We start from the raw sequence: 18,242 nt of genomic DNA on the forward strand, positions 1-18,242 counted from the left end.
TCCTATGAAAAGATCCTCTACCTGTCCCATCATGCTGCCTCCTTCTCTCCCTATTTCTAAAAAATCCCTCTACAATAACCATGTTTATGTTATAAAGATTTCCAAGCAGTAGGTGAAAGTTCACTTACTGAAGCCCTACAATACTAAATATAACAGAATATCAGTACAATAACCGATTTTGAACAAGATTTTGAAATTCATTAAAATTAAATCTGACCAGCAAATGAGATTTTACATTTCCTAAACTTGTTGGACACTCTAGAAATTTTGACAGCTACCCCGAGCATGCCTTTTCATGTACCATTCCATTACAGTACTTTCTAAGAGTGTAAGAAATCTAAGATCACTAATACATTAAACATTGCTTTATGTGGTAAGTGATTCAGCAAGAAGAAATGACTAGATTTAGAACTTTATTAATCTGAGGATTTTATAACCCATGCTACATGGGAAAAGAGATTAAATGAAAGGTGTAACTGTTATTATAAAGGTCAATGTTTGTAACAGTTAAGAATCCTCACCTATTGTCATTGTGTTCATAAATGCAGTGGCCTCATATTATTTATATTATTTGTTATGCTTAAAAAATGATTTATACATTTTTACTAAATGTCTACACTTCAGTTTGTGGTTCAAACAATAATTTATCAGATTCCTGATTATTTTCTCGAGAATAGTGCCTCCCACTCCCAGCTTACTTTCCATCTTTCTGTCTTGAATTATTTTTTCTATATAGCCATGTCATCAGCTGATTATTTATAATAATTTATTTATATTCTGGAATGTAAGTTCTAAGAGTTGAGACTTGGTCTTTTTGCATCACTGATGCATTTCATTCCCAGTGCCTAGAACATTGGTTATCAATAAATGAATGGATACTTATTAAGGAGAGAGATGAAATTAGAGGCAAACACAATACAGTATAAAGGCATGGAATACAAAGTAAGAGGACTTAGAATTCAGCCACGGCTCTTGCACTTATTACACATCTTTGAACAAGTCATTTAATCGCTGAACCTCAATCTCTTTTCCTTTAAAACAATGCTAAAATATTACTACACAGTGCTATTGCAAGGGTTATAGGAAATAACAGAAGAACTTGTTGCAAATATTGATTATATCACAGCAGTTTTTCTTGGGAAATTGGTAGAAAACTCTGTAAAACAGATCAATCTTGAGAAGGCAAGTTATTCTGTCACCTCATCCTTGTTCTTGCAGAACTGGAGAGGCAAAATTAAGTAGTGAGAAACCACAGCATTAGAAGAGATGGGCTTAAACTTCAACTACTAGCTGGCTGACAATAAGAAAACTTCTTAACCTCTCTGAGGCATAATTATCTATAAAATGAGAGGGACAATACTGATTCCAAAGTGTAACTGTTGACTGACCAGTCTGGCTCAATTGGTTGAGCATCGTCCCACAAAGTGGAAGGTTGCCAGTTCAATTGCCAGTCGGGGCACATGCCTGGGTTGTGGGTTTGGTCTTCAGTTGGGTTGCATGTGGGAGGAACCAATCGATGTTCCTCTCTCACATCAATGTTTCTCTCCCTCACTTTTTCCCTCCCATCCCCCTCTGTAAAAATAAATAAATAAAATCTTTTATAAAAGATGTAACTGTTTATATCAAATGTTATATTAATTGTGAAAGTACTGTTTAAACCATAACACAGAATTTTCTTTTTCAGTTAAATCAATTAATTACCTTCCCTTAAAGAAATCCTAATCTTGTTTGTTACACCAGCCAAATGGAATAAAATATTATTCCAGAATGTGCTCAAATGTATTATGGGTAGAAGTATACACACTCCTATGCTTGCTGTAGATTCTCCAACTTCAGTGAGAGAACAGAACAGGAAAAGAAAGAAGAGGAATATACAGAATGGAAAGATAAAGCAAAGGTTTAGAAGGACACATGTGAATAAGTAGCAAAGCTCTGATTAACTTTAGGTCTATTTAGTTGCACTTTACACAGTCAAGGCCAGTTTCCTGGGTGTGTGATCTGTGCAGTCCCACTGGGTCAGTGGTCAGAAGGGCCCCATATTTGATTTAAGGCTCTGCTGTTGCTGTCCTGAAATTTTTAATTCTTTTTTAACAAGGAGCCCCGCATTTTCATTTTGTACTGGGCCCTACAAATTATGTAACTGGTTTGGCTCACAGTCTTCCCACTAGAGGACAAGGACAATACCTTACAGTTTCAATAACTCTGTATATAAGGACCACTGCTAACTTAAAGGGCAGTCACTAAAAAGGAGACTTTTAATCAGGTTGGTGATCAAATATTTGTAGTACTTGAATTCTGAAGTCAGCAAAATACTTCCTAAAAGCCAATTTAATTAAAAAGCAGTAGCCCATATTAGAAGTGCAAATGTTATTTGCCTTTTCCTATTTTGCGCTCCATCACATCCTAATTACTGGTCAAAAGGTGATGTTAGTAAATGAAATACCTGCATCTAATCTAAGTGAATTTCCATTCTGAAAGCCAACAAAAGACTCTAGTGATTGTGGATTACCTTTGGTTTTTTGATTTGCTATCTCACAGTAAGCAAAGTGACATTGCAGCAGAAATTATCTCTAGAGTGAAATCTCTAACAACACGATTCAATCAAATCACACCCTTTAAGTAATGTTCTGTTTCTTTTCTGCTCCTGCAGACCGTGGAGACAGCTGGTGGATTTTCATTGACTGGAGCTGAAAGGCTGAAGCTGATGAACTGAACATCTCCCAGGCAGCAATTCAGTTTTTGAGGTCCATGGGCCAAAAAGATGCCTTTCCCACTAAAAGCCAGACTGACCCACACTACTCCATTCTGACCTTTGGACTCTTTATCAGTCACCTTCAGTCTCTGTCAGTAGCTGGACAGGCCAACGCACAGAGGTCCACTCTCCCGTGAACAAAGGCTTGCTATGTAAAAGAGATGGGCTGTGAGCAGATACGATCTTAAGAGAAGGTACTGAACTCATCCTCTGTGTTCCAGCAGCATGCCCAGGACTGCTGCCACTACAAAAAGTGAAACTTCACCCCAAAACACTTTCTCTGCCCGTGATTTAAACACATACCTTCATTAAGGAAGCAGCTCAGTTTCAGAGAGGGGAAGGCAACCAATCATTCAACTGTGGCCTGTACTCTTAACATTCCTTTCTCCTTCCCATCGTTTTTTTCCCCTTCTCTTTTTAAATTTAAGTCCACCAGAAGCCCCTCTAGCTACTGTTTAGATCTGCCCAGGATATTCAAAGTAAGATTCTTCAAGAGCTTTAAAAAAAAATGCACTTTTCTCCTTTCTCCTATATTTAATACTTACATAGCTTCAAAGATGAAAACTTTTATTTTAAGAATTGAAATAGCTTGTGTCCTAAAGAGTTAATCTCCTTAACTTTAAGAAATATACCCACTGCTTCATATAAACAGGATCAGGAGATGCTAATTTCATTAGTATAGGCACAAGAATGAACAAAATTAATGTATTTGAACATATGAACACCCTTTTAAGTTTCAGTATGTTTAGTAAGGGGGCCTCATGAGAAATCTCAATGATGTTTAATACTTCCCAAATGGTAAACAATGAAATGGTGTTCACGGTGTAAATTAATTTGCTATAGGACCTTATATAAAGTCTGTTTGCTTATCTTTTGGGTCTAAAATTCTCTAAGTCAAAAATGGTAATAATTTTAGAAAATAAAAACATAAGAAGCAAAGCTAAATTCATAAGCACTACATACATATTTAACATCCCCAGATAGTTTCTTCATCTTATCAATGTACTATTATCTCACCTTTCTACTAGTTCTATTCAAATATCTTACAAATTAAAGCATTTTTCATCAGTGCTTAGGTATGAAAGAGTTTTCTCATAGGAAAGAAAGGGTCTCCAAGTAGTCAAGATGAACTGAAGGATAAAATCGTATTTCCTTGATTTTACTTTTTATCATTTCAGGAACACTTTGAATGTAGACGTGTACAACATTTCTGGTGAGCAACCTAGCAATTTGTATTTGAACAAAGTCTTAGAACTATTTATTCCCTTTGGTCTAGCAATCCCAGGATTGAGCTTTGGGATATTTCTTCTAGAGACACGTGCAAAGATTTAGGCACAAGGATATTCATTCAGTGAGGCTTTGTTTATAAGTGCAGAAAACTAGACACAATCAAAATGTGCAACAATAGGGCAGAATTTGAATCAGTTCTGTGGAAAACAACTTTTAAAAGAATATAAAAGAAATGCATTTGAGGACAATAGCAGGGTGTTCCCAATATGCTAAGTGAAAAAAAAAATCAGATTACAAAGCAGTAGATAGAGGACAATCCCATTTTTAGAGGTATATGCATACATAGAAAAATTCTGGACAGTGTTAAAAGTAAACATCTTTGGGAGATAAGAATAAGACTAACGCTTTTTGTGGGGAGGAAGAATGCCTCAATGTTTTGCTTTGTTTTTTTCCTATAATAAATAGGCATTATCTACAAATACTAAAAAGAAAAAAGTCAATACTTTTTGCTTTGCTGAATTTTAATTATTAGTAAGACTAGTTCTATAAAAAGAAAAAATATGTATCTCACACCAGACAAGTTCACTTTTAACCTGAGTGGTAATGAACAAGGTATTATCAACTTTACAGTGTATAATGTAGGTGACTTTTTAAAGCAAAAGGGATTCTCATTTGGAAATTTCCCCCAAGCTGATTTGTAAGACTGCCATAAAAAAAGAGCCTTGGTATTTAATATTTATTTGTTGGTTTTGATTTTAATTGAGGAAGAGACAAGAAGCTATTTTTTAAAAAGCATAATAAACATTCTATTTTCTGACAAACAGGGCATATGGCCTTGCTGAGAATTTCTCCAAGCATCTAAAATGGCAAAAATACCAAGAGAATTCCAGAAGCATGGGTATAGTGAACTACCATGATAACTGAGACTGACCACAGAAGAGCAACAGAAGTGAACTAGCCTCAATTCATTAATAGCCAGGACTAAAGTGGGTTAATAGATACACTCAAGTATTATGCTTCCCAGGAGGTAAGAAAAAAGTATGATTAAAACAACAACAATGACTTTTAATATTTAAATTAGAGGGATGATAACTAGCTACAATCTTCAGGTTTTCTTTAGTTTTGAAAAAAAATTACACTGGGTTTAAATTCATTCAGTTAGACTCACTAAATGGAATATTTAGTTTCTCTTATGTAGTCTCTGTCTGCCATTTTTCTCACTGCAGAAGTATAATAAACCACAAACTGCTAAGTTTTTAGTAGTTGCAGCAACTCCTTGAATCTGTATCATTACACTATCATTTGGGCTTACTGTAACATGACATTTACATAATTTTTGATCTTTATTAACTGATGTATAATTGTAGGCTTCCTATGTCCCCATGTCCACTAGGATGGTTTCCATGTGTATTTATTTGACTTAGAAATTAAGGAGTTATACAATGTTTTGAGAATACTAAGTTGAGCCATTAATTGGCAACTAGGCCATTGAACTGGTAGCCAAGTCAATAAGAGCAAACAAAAATAGCAATTGGCACATCCCTCCCCTTATAGCCCACTCCACTGTAAATATTACAAGCCCTCTATACTATGGGAACCACCTTGCCTACCACATGATGCTGATGTAATAATATCTAGAGCTAAGCACCTGGAGGAAGCAGAGAAAGAGGTTTTGCTTTGGATTACTTGAATGTGCTTTCTTTTCTTCTTTTATTAACCATAAAGCCACAGCAGATAGTTTAATGATTTCTGTTCTTATAGTGCCTGTGGGGATTTCACATTGTGCTCCCAGCCACTGGTACTGATTCAATAATAACAGCCTTGTAAAATTGGCAGCCTTCCTAAATAAACTATGTAAAATCTGCAAATGCTGGTTACTGTGCTGTGTATTCAGAGGGTACTCGATAAAAACTTTATAGAAATTCTGCCCATATAACCAAAATGTGCTCATAGCAATTTCCTAAAGAACATCAATGGTGTGTACAAAAGCCTTTCTAGATTCCCTTCTTACCACAAATGATTAATAGCAGTCATTCACTGAAAACTAATTAGTAATATGGTCAAAACATCTGCCACTTTACTCCTTCCTTTTCTCTCACCACTAAAGTACCCTTTACCTGTGTTTACACAAATCAAGACATTTAAGAGGGCCAGAAATAAAGGTCAGAGTCCTAGCTCAAATCCTACTCCTAATAAAGCCTTCACTAATTGGCTCATTTACAATACCTTTCTGTCCCCTGTATACTAAAAAGCACAAACTGCACCTTTCCTCTGGCACTTAGCATGTGCTAAATTATGTTCTTATTTATTCTTTTATTTTTTAACTTTATTTTTATTGTTGACAGTATTACAGATGATCCTCCCCCCCACCTCCATCTAGCCCCACTTCCTTCCATCTGGCAGGAAGTGTTGAAGGGTTGTCTGTGTTGAAGGGTTATGCATATTGAGGTCTGTGCAGCAAAGTCCAACCATTTTTAATATAATGAGAACAGTTTGTGCGACACTGATGTAACTTGGCAGCCAAGGAGAGTGGACAGGAACATGCGCATGCATGAACAACTTCACTGTACTGGTCAGTGGGGGCGGTAGATGTTGAGTGAGCATGTGCACTGTGTGGCTGTTGCATTCAAAATGACTGAGCAGAGCCATGAATCTGCACAAAATTTTGCATTATGCCTAAACATTCCTCTTGGAGACTATTTGGATGATTCAGAAGGCCGCAGCTATGGGCAACTGGTGATTGGCAGTTTCATCATGACAACCCACCTGCTCATGCATCAAGTCTCATGCAGAGGTTTTTGGCAAAACATCAAATCACTCAGGTGACTCAGCTCCACTACAACCCAGATTTGGTACCCTGTGACTTCTGGATTTTCCCAAAACTAAAATCACCTTTGATAGGGAAGAGATTTTAGACCATCAGTGAGACCCAGAAAAATAGGACGGGGCAGCTGGTGGCGATTGGGAGAACTGCATGAGGTCCCAAGATGCCTACTTTGAAGGGGACCAAGGTGTCATTGTCATATGTACAATGTTTCTTGTATCTTCTTCAATAAATGCCTCTATTTTTCGTAGCACATGGCTGGATACTTTCTGGACAGAACTTGTATGTTCTTTAGCTAATTCCTTTACCTTCTTTCATCCAGTTACGTATGCTTTTTAATTGATCTGTCTAATATTCTCAACAGACTGAGCACCCCAACTGCAGGAACCATCTTGTATTTCTCACCCTTTGCCCAGAATAGACGCAATTATGACAGTGATGCAGATGACAGAATATTTACCATCAGACTGGCATACCATTTGGTAACCTAATTCTTTCTATACTTGGGCTCATGTCAAAAGAACAAAAACATTAGCTAACCTTTATCGAGTGCTTACTATTAGTACTTTACAAACATTACATTCGGTCCTCACAGGTATTATCAGCTCCATTTTATTGATAAGGAAGGCTTACAGTGGTTATATAATATATTCAAGGTTGCACAGTTTATAGGCAGTGAAACTCTAATTGCACTCAAGTCTATTTTATTGCAAACACCAGACTATGACTATTAGAGAGAAGAACAAATGACAAGTAAGATTCTGAATATGTGACCCAAAAGACCTTTTAAGAATTTTTAAAGAGAACATTTAAGAAACAGGATACCTGAAGAATTGAGTGTAAGATTTTATTGGGGAGGATGAGCATCAGAGGTGGAGTTGATAGAATGACCTGCAACAAACTGGTTAAAGGGGCGTCAGAAAAGCACAATTTCATAACACTGTTTGGACTCTATTTCATTCATCTCCTAGGAAGCAAAATTTACAATGAGAATTTACATTTCCCATATATGTCCCAACTTCTCAAACTAAAGCTTCTCACAAAGATAAAGGTGATATAATAGTAAATTAAAATTTTCTGGTGTTCATAAGAACTGAATGTATTAATTTTAGGGACAACAGTAATTTAAAATTACCTGGGATAGAGGAGAGTCCCAAAGAAATGGCATCTCTGTTAAGAACTCTCTGTTATAAGTGATATTTAAAGTCAGTTAAGAAAAATCAGAAACATCCTCATTCAATTAATCCTCCATGATTATCAACTGGCTTTTATTACACGACATTCACAGAACAGCAGAGACAAGACATACAGACAAAATGTAGACCTCATACACCTTACTGGCTTTTTGCTGAGGTGTTGAAGGTTGCAAACAGAAGAGTTTCTGGTCTAACTTTTAAGAATACAGACACCACAGAAAACAAGCAATATAAAGTCCACAATTACAATTCTCTGGGCTTGAAATGTCCTCTTAGGGATCATGAATATCCATATGACTCTTTATCAGTAAATGTTAAGTATATATAGATGGTAAAAGTAACAATCACATCTGAAATTTTTATTGTTCTTTTTAACTAATTATCTCATTTGATCTTCACAGTTCTCTGAAATGAGGCAGGTATTATTCCTAAACATAAGCAAACATTTGAACCACCATCACCAAAAAAATAAAATAATTTGACATCTGGAAAACTAAACTGTTAAAATTTTTTTAATCCTCATCAGAGGACATGTTTATTGATTTTAGAGAGAGAGGAAGGGGGAGAGGTGGGGGGGGGAGAGAGAGAGAGAGAGAAAGAGAAAGAAACATGGATTGGTTGCCTCCCTTATGCAGTCTGACAGGGGATGTTATTTTTATTTTGAAAAAACACTCTAAAATAGGTTACACTGAGGGTTTTCTTAACATATTCTTTAAAAAGATTTTTTTAATTGATTGATTGGAGAGAGAGAGGGGGGGAGAGGGAGAGAGAGAGAGAGAGAGAGAGAGAAAGTGAGAGAAACATCGATTGGCTGCTCTACCCATCCATGCAGTCACTGGTTGATTCCTGCATGTGCCCTGACCTGGGGATGGAACCTTGCGATCTTGGTGTATCAGGACAACCCTCTAACTGACTGAACTACCTGTCCAGGGCCTGAGGTTTTTCTTTGAGCAATTTAAGCCTTTGGATTCTGTTGCTTTACTAGGCGTAACTAATGCCAAATCCCTTTGGTTACTAAAAGAAGGGTCATAACCCTCTAATATCAGATAAATGCAGAAAACAAGAGCCACTCAACTTGCACAACCTGGAAGAGAGGAAGTGAACCCAAATTTGTTCTTTGGTGTGCAACACTAGCAATCTATTTATAAATCATTTTGCTACATCCTTTCCAAATCACAGGAACACCTGAAAAAGGCCTTGATGTTCTTTGCACATTTCTTCAAGTTAAAACCTAATTATGTTAGTGGCAGCAACATCCTGCATCATTCAACAATACAAAACTAACCCTACTTTAAAGTATTTAGGATAACTTTTTTTTTTTTTTTGCTTTCATCTGAGAAATCCAGAAACACTGGGTGCTTGCATCTACACCATTGTTCTTTAGCTCCAAGATAGTTTAACATATAATTAGGAGGACTCATGTTTGCTGAAGACACCTAAGAAGTGTGACCAAGATTATCTGTATAAGTTTGAGCCTCTCTATTACTCCAAGGTCTACAATTATTAGAAACAAAGAATGAATGACAGTATACTAAATTATTGGCTTTTGGCCATGGTTTCTCAGTGCAGGTCTCAAAATTCAAAATCAAAGAGACATCTCATGCATCTTTTAAATATTAATATTGTCTCTTTACCAGAGAAAAAGAGGCTTTAAATCATAAATGAATGCTTGGTTTTGATCACTGAATTATCAATTATTCTAATTTTGTTTGCCTATTTCTGCAGAGGACAAGATCGAGATTATGAAAGTATCACAGACAATAAATACTTACACTTGATCAGAAAGAACCAGGAAATTAAATTTGAAAGGCAAAAAAAAAAAATTCATAAAATTATACCACTTGAAGTAGGACTTCTTGGTTTCAGGCTTTTAAAATACAGATAATTTCTGCTAAACAACTGTTTCAGAGCCAGAAATTCTATAAACTGGACACAAGCTAGACAAAGATTGCACCCCAAAAATTCAAGAAATAGTTGAGTGCTAAAATCTTAAATATAATAGTAAACAAATCCAGCAGTATGTTAAATAATGCCAACAGTGTGTAAGCATGATTCAACTTTAGCAACTCAATTTAAGTCCCTGCAGTACCAGTAAAGGGAGGAAAAAAAAATTAGCATTCCAATAGATGTCCAAAAAGCATTCAATAAAATTGATTAACTGTATGTAATTTTAAAATCCTTTAAAATTAGGAACAGTAGGAATGCCTTCAATTTGACAAGTGGTCTGTGCCAGAACCTAGAGCACACAATACAGCTATTTACAAAAACTTAAGAAACACACCTTTTACAAAGGAAAACAAGTTAAAGCTACTAGCATTGTTACTACTTAATGTTACACAAGAGCCCTAGCCAAAGTAATGAGTTACAAACAGGAGACAAAACTCATTTCCACCCAGAAAACTGAAGAAAATCAACTTAGAAATCTATCAGATATCAGGACCAAGTAAAAGTTCAGCAAGATGGTCTGATACAAATACAACAACAAAAAAGCAATAGTTTTATTAAACACCTATAGTGACTAACCAGGAAAAGTCAAGGGAAAGAAGAACTCGTTCACAAGAGCAATAAAAACTTTATGAAACACCCATGAATATGCCTAATAAGAAAAGTGTAACTACTACATGAAGAAAAGTGTCAAATTCAAATGAAGGACATTTAAAAAACTGTAAATAAGTAGACACACATACCACATTCTTTACTGTTAAATCTGTTAACTCTATCCGAAACTAATTCAGTACAATTTCAATTAAAATCCCAATAGAGTTTTTAGAAGTGAAAATTGACAAGCTGTTTCTAAGACTTATCTGTAAAATAAGAATAGTTAACACATTAAAAAAAATAATGAGATAGGCCTTGACATAGAAGATATCAAAGTACCCACTAAATCTATAGTAAGTAAAAAGTATGGGATTGGTGTATGAATAGAAAACATACTAACAGGACTTAAAAGTATAGAAGCAGACCCCAAATAACATGTGTGTAGTATTTCAAATCAGTGAAGAAAGAATGCCCTAAATAATGGTATTGGAATAATTGATTATGCATTTGGAAAAATGGTAGTTAGATCCCTACTTCACACTAAAAAGAAAATTCCAGATGTTTTAAAGAGTGACATATCTTCAAAGTACAGACAGAAAAAAACATAAAAGAAAATTTTTATATGGGAAAGTTTTTAAAACAGGATACACTATTCTGAAATGATAAGAGAAAATGTAAACAGATTTTACTACATAAAAATTAAAAACTTTTATAACAAGATGCAAAGTTAAAATACATTATTTTTCCCACATATTCAAAAAATACAAAGCATATCAAAAAGAAAAAAACCCCAATACTAGTAGAAAAATGGCCACAAGTAAAAACATGCAAATCAAAGCAGAAAAATGAAAAAGACCAATAAAAATATAAAAGGATGATAAACTTTCATAGTAATAAGGGAATTGCAAATAGAGAAGTATTTAAGAACAGGGGTCCTGGAGTCAGATTGCTTGTGTTTGCATCCTGACTATAATTTTAGACAAGTTACTCAACATCACTGTCTCTCATCTCTAATAGAGGGTAATATCTAACTCATAAGGTTGTTAAGAGAGAATGAGATAATATGTACAGGCCTCAGGACACCTGGCACATAGTAAAAAATTAATGTTTATTTAATGTCATTGCTAATATTATAAGGGTTGGTAAAGGTACAAGGAAAGGTGTGCTCTTAAAAGTATAAAAGCAAATTGGCAAAGCCTTTTTAGGAGGCAATTTGGCAGTTTGCATCAAATTTTTAACCTATACATATCATTAGACCCAGAAATTCCACTGCTAGAAATTTATCTAAAGAAATGTTTCCATATGTATGGAAGGTATATGTATTAATATTAGGATATATGTATTAATATAAGTGCAGATCATAAAAGCACTGGATTGGGAGACAGGAATGCTGGTTCTAGTTAGTTCTACCAATAACAAATCATGTAACTCCTGTGCAAAAAAACAAAATCACTATTTGTATATTTTTTAGTTTATTACTCTGTAAAATGTGGATGACAACTTTTCCAACATGCCTCAGAAGAATACTTTAAGGGCGAGGTTCCCAAAATGTTGCTCCTGGACCATCAGCATGGTCTTCTCCAGCCCAGTCCAGACCTACAGAATCAGAAACTCTGGGGGTGTGGGCAGCAACCTGTGTTTTCATAAACTGTCTAGGTGATTCTTATACAAGCTTAAGTTCAGAGATGAGCACATATGAAATCACTTGGATAAGTATAGAGCGAAACAGAAATCACGTGCACAACTACAGAGTACTAGTACTATTACTAATTAACACAAAACTGCTTCCACCTTTCAATTTCATTAAAAGGTACATTTTTGGATAATTATCTCAATATGCTCCTCTGTTGCTGAGCCTAGAGTCAAACTTCAAGCTAGGAAATCAATCTCATGTATGAAACCAAGTAAATAAATACAAATATTTTAGGTCAAGGATAAAAAGCTCAAGGTAACCTCATTAACAAATCAAGCAATGTCTTAAGCATCTAAGTTTCAATACTTTTGAACAGGTTTTCATAATGGGGACACTTTTAATGGTAGTTTCTGCCAGCACTTTATCTAATAATTCTTGATCCTTCCCTAACATTTTAGGACACAAAAATAGTCTCCTATTTTTCGATAAGCTATTTGTTTGGCATAAAACAACACTAGAAAAGCCATGGCCCCTTGCTTAGTGACTTCTCAGGGTCTGAATGTTAGCTCTCTGAAAATAATATAGCCTTCTATATTTTTCAGAAATTCAGAATTTTTTTATTAAAATGTATTGATTTTTAAAGGGAATGAAACTTTTCATGATCATTTGAGCCATCGGATCCAAGACTCTTGAAGTCTGATTAGATGATGGTCTGGGCTGCTCGCGTTATTCTCTTTCTAGTAGGGTTAACACACATGACAGTAACTATATTTTGTTTCTGGAGTAAATTCACTTAATGTTCTTCAATGATATATCCAAAATTACACCATGTTTGGTGAGTTTTATATAATGGCAAGGGGAGACTTAATCTAATGATAATATAATTCCCAATAATATACAGTAAAACCCCAGCTATTCTCTAATTTCAACTATACAGTATATAACAGTTAAAAGTCAAGGAATTAAGAGCCTGTGAAATCACCAAAATGTCCAAAGGCCATACTCTAAAGCCATTCATTTTCTCCATAGCAGAACCTCTAAAATCCCTTTATGACTTTATTCTGACACAATTTTCATAGGATTTGTTACATGTTTTCTAAACCCACCACATATCTGAGGCAACAAAAGAGACAAAAAAAAATTCTTATGAAGGGTCCTCAGCATTGACAAGAGAGCTACTCAGCTAAGAATTACTCATTTATCAAGGGAACCCATTCCCCACACATACACACTTAAAACTTGTTGAGTCAGTCTTCACTTAGAACCCTAAATCTTAATCTTTTAGTTGCTCCCACCAGTTATTGTTATTTATGTATCTGGCACCACAAGGAAATGCTTACACTGGTTGAGTTTTACAGTGTCAGGTCTTAGAAGCAATACTTCCCTTAAGGAAAGAGATTCTTAACCTTTAATGAATTCACATTACCTTGAGAATCTGATTTTTAAAATATCTTTACCTACTCAACATTTTCATATGATTTTAGGAGTTCATTAACCTTCTGAAGCCAATCCACTGAATTCTCAGTGACCATGGACCTCAAATTAAGAACTTCTGCATTAGGTGCCAAAAATGTTGAAGTTAACAAAATTTAGGATTGTATTCAGAATGATCCCTAGAGACTGTGAAATGATGATGAACTTGGCAACACTATAAATGCTAAATAAAAATGATGGCTAAAGCAATACTATTAAATACATTTTAGAATAAGTGAATATTAGGGCATTAGAAGTCTCTCATGAAAAAAGGTGGTAAAAGGGACAAAAATAAAAGAAATATTCTGCAAATTCTTTAAAAGACTGTCTACCTTAGCAGCAAAATCCTTAGCATAGCAAGTAGGTTTTTCATTACTAAGTTGAAGATGTCAACAGTTAAAGAAAACTCCTAAGAGTGTAAATCTCAAAAGTAATCTTGTAACTACTAAAACAGTATCATTTTTATAGTGGTTAACAGCACCAGAAACAGATCTGGATTCTAAGGACAGTTTTGTCATTTACTAGCTTTATGGCTTTGAGAGAGTACTTAACTTCTTGAATCCTCAGCTTCATTATTTGTAAACAGAACAAATAAGTGCACAAGATCACTGATGATTAAATGAGATAATATACATTAAACTCAGCACAGTGACAAGCAGTCAATAAATGACAGCTATTAGGTATTGTTTAATTTCAATTAACTCTTGTGCACAGGAATTTACAGTTTGAAAAGTGTTACTGTACATATGATCTCTTATGATCCTCTGGGGTAGAAACCACTGTATCCTCATTTTACAGTAGAAGAAACTTAAGTCAAATGACTTACTCAAAGAAATCTGGACTTGATTACACTAGAGAGCAAGATTCAAAACTCTAACCCCCCTCCCACAGCCAAAAAGCTTACAAGCTCTGCCTTTTAAATTGTTTAGTCTTTATTAAAACTGTAGTTAAATATACAAAACAAAATTTGTTTTTAAAGGGTACAGTTCAGTGGCATTAAATAATTCACATTGTTGCACAACCATCCCCAGAACAACATTTTCTTCCTCAAATGAAACTTTGTACCTATTTAACATAAACCTCCCATTCCTCCACCCCCAAGCCCTGGCAACTAAACTACTCCAGCTGTCTCATATATGTGGAATCATAGGCATCTGCCCTTTGTCATGGCTTCTTTCACTTAGAATAATGCCTTCAAAGTTTATCCATTATAGCATTTGTCGGAATTCCCTTCCTTTTTAAGGCTAAATAATATTTAGTTGCATTATGTACCACGTTTTGTTTATCCACTCACCCATTCATGGACATATGGGTTGCTCTTTTTCATTTTTAAAGTATTGTTGACATTATTATTTTGAGATTGGTTATCTAGTTTCATATTATTTACTCCTTTTCTTCTTTTTCACTCTATGTGTCCATTTTTAAAAAAAGGAAAATGCAAGTAAGTAGTTGATTTAATTCTATACTGTTTTTCTCCTTGGGGAGGAGCTATTTTTTTTAGAACCTCCACCATGAATCTACACAAAGGGAAAATGCTGAAACTCAAATGAGTTTAATTTGATTTAGCAGGAGTGCAAACCATCAATTAAAATAATAAATTAGATGCACGATTATTTATAAATTACTTTACATGCTACTGTTGGGACCCTTAATAAGAGATAATGGAAAGTTTCTGGTGTTGGACATTCAATGAAAAAGTTCTTCAGGGGTGACCTGGAAGGAAGAGAGAAGCTTTGCTTAAGTGCCAGGAGTCAGTAAAAACCTCAGTAGGTAACTCTCCTGAAGCCACGCTGGAGTGAGTGCTAACACACTGAGACCAAACTGCTGCTGTCTACAGTAACCGTAACATACTCCATTGGTTTAACAATGCAGTATGAATAGATGGAGTTCCTTTACTTTGCGCTTTATAACTGTGAAGTGAGATTAACCACAAACTTCAGCACACAGTTCTCAGAAACGGATAAACTGCAACTGTAAAGAAAGAACAACTCTAGAGACTTCCAAAAACAGTGTCAATGTTTTGCGCGTGAATACTGCACTTTGGTGAATGAAGGTATGCATGCAGGCTTGGGCTGTGAACACATACTACTCTACTACAGGGGGAGACAAAAAGAAAAAAGTCAAACTATTGAAATCCAGTTTTTTGAAATAATTCCAGACTACAACCCGTGAGAGCGAAGAATGAACTGCCTTTCTTTGTGTTAATGAGTTGCAACAGAAACCTATAGTCAGACACACACTTATTTGAAACAAAACCAAAACAAACACCAGAGCAGGATCGCCTGCAGGACCCGCAGGGGAGTTCTAGCGTTTCCGGCCGGCGGTTCAGAAGCTACAGACTGCCCTTCATCCTCAGGGTCTCCTGAGTGCCATTCGGCTCGGCTGTCACTCGGTCACCACAGACAACACCCCTAGGCGACCCCACTTTCCGATTCCCTCAAAGTTTACCAGAAATTCTCGCAAAGGATTCTTCTGTCCACCCCCCAACCCCACTCCCGGACACTTTGTGACTCCAAGAACTACCCCACACCTCCACCCCACTATCCCCCCGACGCCCCGAGCCCTCTAAGAACGCAGGGTGCAATTTTTGCCCTCGCCTGCTTGCTTTCTTGCTCCCCAGGATGCTGGGGGAAGCGACTGCTGAAAACTTTCCCAGCGTTCGCAGAGGGTGGGAGGGCGCGCGGTGCACTCACAGCTGGTTGATGGCGTTTTGCGAAATGACCGCGTTGGCGGAGAAGTAGGGGATCATGTCGGGGGCACCAAGGCTGCAGGTGCAGGCGGGAAGCACCTTCCTTTCGCGGGTCAGCGTGCTCAGGGTCATGGGGCTGGCTCAAGGCTCTCAGGTCCGCATCCTGGCCCCCGCCCAGAGCGGACTCCAGGCACTAGCGTTGGGGTCTGCAGGAGTAGAAGCGAGGGCTATGAGGGCTGCCGGCGGCCAAACTGGGCCAGCCCGGACGCGCAGAGGCAGCCGCCGCAGCCCTGGGGCTCGGCTTTGGAGTCCCGGCAGCAGGACACCGCCAGCAGTCCGCCCCTACTCGCGTCCGGGGCGGGGCGCCGCTGCGGGGTGGGCTGGGCGCCGCGGAGGGTCGGCGCTGCCGGCGCCCCGCCCCGGAGCTCGTGGCACCCACCCGATCTCTCTGCGTGCGTTCGGCCTTGGGGTACAGGGGTCACATCAAGACGTCCCGGCTTGGGCGAAGTGGTGAAGCGAGCCGGGGGTGGGCAGGAAAGGCTGGCATTCATGGGGGATGTTTCAACAGAAAGGTCCTGCCTCTTATCAGGCTCTATACATTGAACCTCAGACTAATGACTTTAAAACTTTATAGGTGTGTATATTTACACGTGCAAAACACATTTATCAACGGCTTCCTATGTGCTAAAGGCTGAGGAAATTGAGAGATTAACTGGAGTTTTTAAAAAAGCAAAACAGCTGAAATTATGATGAAAATAACAATCAACATAGTTGGTAACATCTGCTAACCCTTGTAAATAAATTTACCAAGGGCTTTCCTAACCATCCTCCAAACCAAGGATTCACAGCCGTAGCTGCACACATGAATCGCCTGTGGAGATTTAAGAACTCTCAATATCCAGCTACACCAGAGACCAATCGGTATTTTCCAAAGGTCCTCAGGCGATTCCATTGTGCAGCCATACTTGAGAACTATGTTGTGCCAAATGATCTGTAGAGGAAGACAGGCTAGAGATTATATCTTCACATTACAGATGTAAAAATTCAGGGTCTAGTCAGATGACCGCATTCCATGTCACTTAGGAACTCCAGTTTTATGACTCCTGATCTAGGGCCTTTCCCACCAAACCCTATTTCATGATGCGTTCATGAATTTAAGCCTTTATCATGTTCCTAACAACTCACTGAGGAGTGCCTTTCACCTGACTTGAAATCAGCTCTTTATGAAATGAATATCTCTTCTCTCCGCCCCCGCCCCGAGTGTTACGTGGTGGTTTACAAAAGGGGCTGGCCCTGTGAAGCCACTCAAAAAAGGTTAGCTTCCTTATTTCTTGCCCTTCATCAGGACAAAATTATTCAGTTACGAGTATGCTTAGCTTTTCTGAATACTTGACTAAAATATATGCCATTAAAGCTGCCTTTGTAATTCCAGAGCCAAAAGTTAACAATAATTTAAAAAACCTATTTCACTATCCAATTATAAGAGAAAGGAGACTAAAATTAGAAAAAAAGTCACTGTAAGACTCAACATATGCTAAAATCAAGAAAGAAGTCTTTTTTAATATAGTTCAGATCTTTTTTCCTATTGGGAAGTTTGGCAATTTTCAAAACACTAGCAATGAAATAATCTAAACTATAAATTAAATGCCTAAAACCAGAATTATTCTTGTTAGTTGATCCTTCCACAAAACTTAGAGTTGTTGCCAAGGCACTGAGGGATTTGAAATATGGCAAATCCACACTGGAAATAGATATCGAAGTTTCCTACAAATCTGGCAATTGGAAGGAACCCATTGACAAGTTAAGAGTTAATGAAAGGTCTGGATGTTGGAGTCCATTGCATCATCATCTTCACCCATCTCTAGGAAGGAAAATGAGAGATTTGTTCAGGCTGTGTCAGCAGGCAC

The 18,242-nt window shown here is 37.0% G+C and overlaps 1 protein-coding gene across 2 annotated transcripts in view; it reads right to left on the reverse strand.

The window, feature by feature from the left end:
* The window catches only part of SSH2 (slingshot protein phosphatase 2), a 230,047-nt gene that overhangs the window by 83,245 nt on the left and 128,560 nt on the right, over window positions 1–18,242 (reverse strand). Inside the window, exon 1 of one of the 2 annotated variants that reach the window (XM_054573256.1) lies at window positions 16,340–16,679. The exons of the other annotated variant lie outside the window; for it this stretch is intronic. Coding sequence (XP_054429231.1) covers window positions 16,340–16,467 — 128 coding nt within the window. The 5' untranslated portion in view covers window positions 16,468–16,679. Of the gene's footprint in view, window positions 1–16,339; window positions 16,680–18,242 lie in introns of those variants that run through there. 2 annotated transcript variants of the gene reach the window in all.

This window comes from Pteronotus mesoamericanus, unplaced genomic scaffold, assembly GCF_021234165.1.
Source record: "Pteronotus mesoamericanus isolate MK-2021 breed Mesoamerican mustached bat unplaced genomic scaffold, CSHL_Meso_final contig_246, whole genome shotgun sequence".
Lineage (NCBI taxonomy): Eukaryota > Metazoa > Chordata > Mammalia > Chiroptera > Mormoopidae > Pteronotus > Pteronotus mesoamericanus.